At 46.5% G+C, this 6,368-nt stretch overlaps 1 protein-coding gene across 1 annotated transcript; it reads left to right on the forward strand.

Moving 5' to 3' along the window:
- Positions 1 to 2,292: 2,292 nt before the first annotated feature.
- Positions 2,293 to 4,080, forward strand: LOC138747946 (potassium voltage-gated channel subfamily A member 1). Its single transcript, XM_069907604.1, has one exon. It carries the CDS (start codon positions 2,590 to 2,592, stop codon positions 4,060 to 4,062), a length of 1,473 nt encoding a protein of 490 aa, XP_069763705.1. The 5' UTR covers positions 2,293 to 2,589; the 3' UTR covers positions 4,063 to 4,080.
- Positions 4,081 to 6,368: the final 2,288 nt, after the last annotated feature.

The raw sequence follows: 6,368 nt of genomic DNA on the forward strand, positions 1-6,368 counted from the left end.
CTCCCGTTTCCGACCTCCAGTCCCATGCTCTCGCTATTGGCTGTTACCAGCCCCTATGTCCCCGCTATTGGCTCGCTCCAGCCTCCATGCTCTCGCTATTGGCTGTTACCAGCCCCTATGTCCTCGCTATTGCCTCGTTCCAGCCTCCATGCTCTCGCTATTGGCTGTTACCAGCCCCTGTGTCCTCGCTATTGGCTAGCACCAGCCCCCCCATGTCCTCGCGATTGGCTCCCTCCTTCTATCGCCGATTGGACAATAAACAATCTCCTGTTTAGCCTATTGGAAATTTATTGTCAAATTGCCATCTTTGCCTCCTCCGACACCTCCACCAGCGAGAGAGAGAGAGAGAAAGAGAAAAACAAAGGGAATGAGAGGAAAATAGTTGTTGTTGCTTCATGAGCGTCGCTCCGATTACTTTGGGTAGCCATCAGAGAATAATTTCTTTTTCGTTCCTGTGGGGTTTGGGTGAGGGATGAGGCGGAGACGAGTCCCCCCCCAGCGTTGTCCTGGCCCGTTGGGTATGGGTCCCAAAGGGTCATGTATTCATGTCGCCGTGACTCCTGTTTTGGTGTGGAGATTACTTGGAGTGAACACGATAATGTAAATACTCTATGTGAGTGATACATCTTGGGTTGCGGGTTCCAAACCCCAATATTAGGGCAGCGACTCCTGTAATGTTGATCATCAGCGAACAGATGACACAAGTTCGACCCCTGAGCTCCATGTCAAAGTGATAAAAGTGTGTCAGGCGTCATCGATGTCCAACACCACCTGAGGGTCGCACAATGGTCTTGTTGTTTTTAAATTGGAGCCCAGCAAAATGTCCCCCCCCCCCCCCACCACCCCGTTGCATTTTTAAATGAACTAGGGGTCATTTAAAGTTTGTGGGATCAAACTCCTAACGCATACCTTTTAAAGTATTGATGCATCAATTAAATCCTATTCCCATGCTGTCCACACTTCAGTTCAAGCAGAGTCAACACCTTGCCCAAATTATGCAAAACATGTAAGGTTTTGTTTTAGTGTAAAAGTAATGGTTCAATGTCTTAGAAAAGAATGGGCGGGGCTTAATGTGAAACATTGGAAGGACCGTGCATCCGTGTAACTTCACAATTAATGTGAGTTGTGCAACTGATTTGAATACCTCGTACAGTAAATGGCTATACCCCCCCCCCCCCTTCTTTGTACAGTAACACTGTAAGTGAGGGCTGAACTCGCGATGCAGTGATTGGGTTCTAAGGTTTGCTACAGTGCGTTGCAGTCAAAGGAATATTGTCGTAAAATCTAACTAAATGATGCAGCATTTTTGATGTTTATGATGCGGATTTTAGCGAGTGTGCACGGCGTCGTGTGCAGTGAGGATCTTACCGGGTTGCCTGCACTGCGTCTAATATGTCTCAATTTCCTATGTGAGAAATAGACCAAGATGTGTTTTGGGAAGCGGCATTTTTCGCCGCAATATGGATTCTGCTTTCCTCTTGCTGTAAGATTACTGTCCGTTGGACAGTGCCCTGGTTACACTCCACAAAGCACTTGTGGTTTGGGTTTTTTTTTTGCTGATGCTGCAATGTTAAGGGATGACTCGATCGGTTGGCTTTAATGCATTCAAGTCCTCTACACTGCACCACATGATGTTTCTACAAGAGGCCAGGATGCTGGACCAAGAGATTGTTTTCCGTTACCTGCCACGAAGCCCATGTGTGTAGACTAACGATTCTCTCTCTCTCTCTCTGTACACTTTAACTGTTGTTTTAACACCGCGCTGAGTGACTTGTCAGGCATAACCTAGTCGCTTCCTGCTGCAGCGAACGTTAGGAACAGATGAGTTGTAAATAGTGTCAGTCCAATATAATATCGGTTATTAATATTTCATCAGAACTCATGCACGGAAAACTGTAAACCGATATCCACATTAAAGGAGGAGTAGAGGTACCCAGGAGAGTTTTGCATCGCTCCAAGGCTTGGTCGCATTCCTGCACTCCATCCCATCCTCTTTTACATTGTCAGGTAAGTGTTTATTTTCCCCCCTCACTTCAAGTGAGCCCTGCGGTTGCAGAGTTCCTCCTCCTCCCTCCTATCCTAGTACTGCAGCTGTTTTTTTTTCTCTCTCTCCAACGAAAGCCACTCGCTGCCTAATGCGAAGATGTGAGGTCCGGACTGCCTGGGAACTCTAGCGCTGCATGAATAGAACCCCGCTCTCCTCAATTTTTTTTTAATTCTTTCCCCCCCCCCCCATTTATGATGTAAAACTGAGTTCTGTTTTATGTTACCGTTTGTGTTCCGCAGCACCTCGCTCCTGAGGTGAGGAGAAAGCGCCTCGGAATTTGCTGAACTGCCAACATCACTTGGAAACGTTTTGAGTCCCACTATGTTTGAATCGGGTCGAAAACCCAGAGCGACTCTATAGCCAGGTGAAATCCTTCTGCTCAGTAGCTACTTGCTCTCCTTCACCCCCCCTCCATCCCATTCTTCAACCCCCCACCCCTCCCCCGAATGTCCAATCGCGGGGGAGCAGCAGCCAGTGAATCGGACCTAAACAAAGTCTCCCATCGCCTCGACGCGCCTCTCTGAAGCAAGTCGGCCGCCAGGATGACCGTAATCGCCGGCGACAACTTGGACGAAGCGTCGGCTCTGCCCGGCCACCCTCAGGATAGCTATCCCCCAGATAACGATGACCACGAGTGCTGCGAGCGAGTGGTCATCAACATCTCGGGGCTGAGGTTCGAAACCCAGCTGAAGACCCTTGCCCAGTTCCCCAACACGCTGCTGGGCAACCCGAAGAGGAGGATGCGCTATTTCGACCCTTTGCGCAACGAGTACTTCTTCGACAGGAATCGCCCCAGCTTCGATGCCATCCTGTATTACTACCAGTCGGGCGGCCGGCTCCGCAGACCCGTCAATGTGCCTCTGGAGATGTTCTCGGAAGAAATCAAGTTCTACGAGCTGGGCGAAGAGGCAATGGAGAAATTCCGCGAGGACGAAGGCTTCATAAGGGAAGAGGAGCGACCCTTGCCCGAGAATGAGTACCAGCGCCAGGTGTGGCTACTGTTCGAGCACCCGGAGAGCTCGGGACCAGCCCGGGGCATCGCCATCGTCTCGGTGATGGTCATCCTCATATCCATCGTTATCTTCTGCCTGGAGACCCTGCCCCAGCTCAAAGACGACAGGAAGCGCATAATGCAAGTGGGCAATACCACCATGCCCTATAAATCCAACATCCTCACTGACCCCTTCTTCATCGTGGAGACCCTGTGCATCATCTGGTTCTCCTTCGAGCTCATCGTTCGCTTTTTCGCTTGCCCCAGCAAAGCGGAATTCTTCAAGAACATCATGAACTTCATCGACATCGTGGCCATCATCCCCTACTTTATCACCCTGGGCACGGAGCTGGCGGAGGAGGACGAGGGGCAAGTGAGCGGGGAACAAGCCACCTCGCTCGCCATCCTGCGAGTCATACGGCTCGTTCGAGTGTTCCGGATCTTCAAGTTGTCCCGGCACTCGAAAGGCCTCCAGATCCTGGGCCAGACGCTCAAGGCCAGTATGAGGGAGCTGGGACTGCTCATCTTCTTTCTCTTCATCGGTGTCATTTTGTTCTCCAGCGCCGTGTTCTTCGCGGAAGCCGACGACCCCGATTCTTTCTTCACCAGCATCCCAGACTCTTTCTGGTGGGCGGTCGTGTCAATGACCACCGTGGGTTACGGGGACATGTACCCGGTCACCATCGGAGGCAAGATCGTGGGCTCCCTGTGCGCCATCGCCGGCGTCCTGACCATCGCGCTGCCCGTGCCCGTCATTGTGTCCAACTTCAACTACTTCTACCACCGGGAGACCGAGGGAGAGGAGCAAGCTCAGTACCTCCACGTGAGCTGCCCGAACATCGCCTCGGACAGCGACCTGCGAAGCCGCAGCTCCTCCACTATCAGCAAGTCGGAGTACATGGAGATCGAAGAGGGCGTGAACAACAGCATAGACAATTTCAGAGAAGCAAACCTCAGAACTGGCAACTGCACTGTAGCGAACCAAAACTGTGTGAACAAAAGCAAACTACTGACAGATGTTTAAACATCTGCGGGCATCGTGTTTCCAGATACTGTCCCTTGTATTGGCTTTGTTGACCTCGTTAATGCGTTGTTGCATTGCAGTTAAGCTCAGCTTTCAGAATTACGTGGAAGGTATATTTTCATTTATTTTTAAATGGCTTTCTTTCTCCAAGTGCGTAACGAGGGGAGATCTTTTTTCCAGATCCATTCACGTGAGCAACCATTGGTATACTGTTTAAAAAGAAAACTTGGTCTGATACCTGGTCGCCAACCTGGAATGGAAGTTTTTAACAGTTCATTTTCAAAATTATCATTGCATGTGTTGAGGGACAAATCTGCAAACTGCGCCGTGCATTCAAACAAGACGATCAAAAGCAGCAGATCCCGGAGTTTTTTTGGGGGGGGTGGATGGGGGTGGGGGTTGGGGGGTGAAGAAGCGAACGTCTGCGGCTGCCGACCAACTGATGATATTTTTCATTGCAAAAGGTGATGGTTTAGGCTTGCTGAAAACACACATCGCCGTCCTTTATTGAGGCAAACAAAATGACTGCTTTTACCTCAATTTACTGGTGTGGCAACGAATCTGCAGTGTTGCAGTTTTCAGATATTGCGGTTCATATCCTTCCAGATTCAAAAATCCCATTCACGATTGGATGTGAGAAGCATAATTCAAGATACAAATCCCGAAAACAATAGCATGCCTTGATATTCATCATTCACCCTTGTCTGGCATGCCTCGAACATTACCTCAAATAACAGGAAACAAGTCTGCATTTTGAATTATATTTCTGGAGAGTTAGTTCTAATTTGCTTTCACCAGAAGTGCAATGACTTATATTTTGATTTATTATTTCAAAGCACTCATGGCCTGAATGTTAACTTGTATGGGGTAGAATATCTTTAGATCATAGCATGTTTAACTACTTAACATTATGCCCTCCTCATCGGGAATGGTAACATGTAACCCACTATAACTTGTGCATGACCTTAGGTTACAAAAGAGATTTGAACTCTCAGGAGAGAATATTGAGGGGCCTGATGATTTTCCTGTAGAATTTCAGGGAAATGAGATGGTCATTGTCCAAACAATGCTTAAAATATGACGCAACATAGCCCAGTTACTTATGGGGAATCTGAAAACGTGAAAACAGGTTAGATAATGTATATACTTATATATGACACAATTTAATTTAAAGTGGAATTAATCACATTGATACGAAAGCATGCCTTTTGTGCATTTTAACAGAATGTAAATGTAAAATGTATGTAAATGTTGCATCCAAGCCATTCATTTCCTAATTTATCTTCATTGATAAACTACATTTAGTTTGAGCTTCCCTATTCTTTACAGCTGAAACTCAGCAAATTACTTAGTTAGTTGCGAGTGCCTTTTAAATCCTTACACTCCCAGACTGCTGGAAGTCCCTCCATGTACACACAATGATTGGATTAAGTTGTCTCCATAGAAATCTTCTTAAGCTGTTGCACGATCAAAATATGTCACCTCATTTCTATATGACAGTATGGGACAGATTTTCAAAAAAAATCTGTGAGGGCTAATGGACAGTTAACTTGAATGAGAAGTTTGTGGAAAAGCATCTCAGATAGTTCTGAAGACTTGAACTAACTGGTGAGAGGGATTGGAGAAATGTGAACCACCATACCAAATGCAAACTACATCTGAACTGGAGCTGCAGAAGTAATTTTGGAATCTCTTTGATGTCCCCAAAAAATTAAAATCTGAACAAATTGTTATGGAAACATTAAAGCATGTTTCCTTCATCTTTTTCTGCCCACCTGCATAATCTGCAATGTACCAAAAAGGAGAATGAAGTTTCCTCAGCACACTACCTCAGTTTAGATTGATCAAAGGACTGTTTCATTGTGTGGCTCCAGGCTGAGGCGATTCTTTATTTTTGGTTATTCTGTATTCACACAAACAATGATTTAAGTGGAGGTTTTTCCTCAGTTTACTTTCTTGTCATCTTTTCTGGAGCCATGTTTTCAAATCTGTTTCCTTGCTTACACATGCTGCCAACATCTCCAATTCAGCCTGTTGCTCTCTGTGGCCGAATTGTAATGCAGAAACTTGTCACAGCTCATTCTGACATACTATTAAAAGCCAGAAGCTCTCAAAAAATATCATGAAATGATTATATAAATATCTGAGAACTATATGGCAATTTCCCAAAGACCTGGAGAAACAAGCGCTACATTTTTGTAATTAACATCATGCGAGTCTTGAGACGGAGGAACCTACCTGGATATGGTTTTGTTTCTTGCAAGATAAGGTTTGATATCCTAGGATAACACAGACTGAAACAACTG

The sequence above is a fragment of the Narcine bancroftii genome, chromosome 13, assembly GCF_036971445.1.
Source record: "Narcine bancroftii isolate sNarBan1 chromosome 13, sNarBan1.hap1, whole genome shotgun sequence".
NCBI lineage: Eukaryota > Metazoa > Chordata > Chondrichthyes > Torpediniformes > Narcinidae > Narcine > Narcine bancroftii.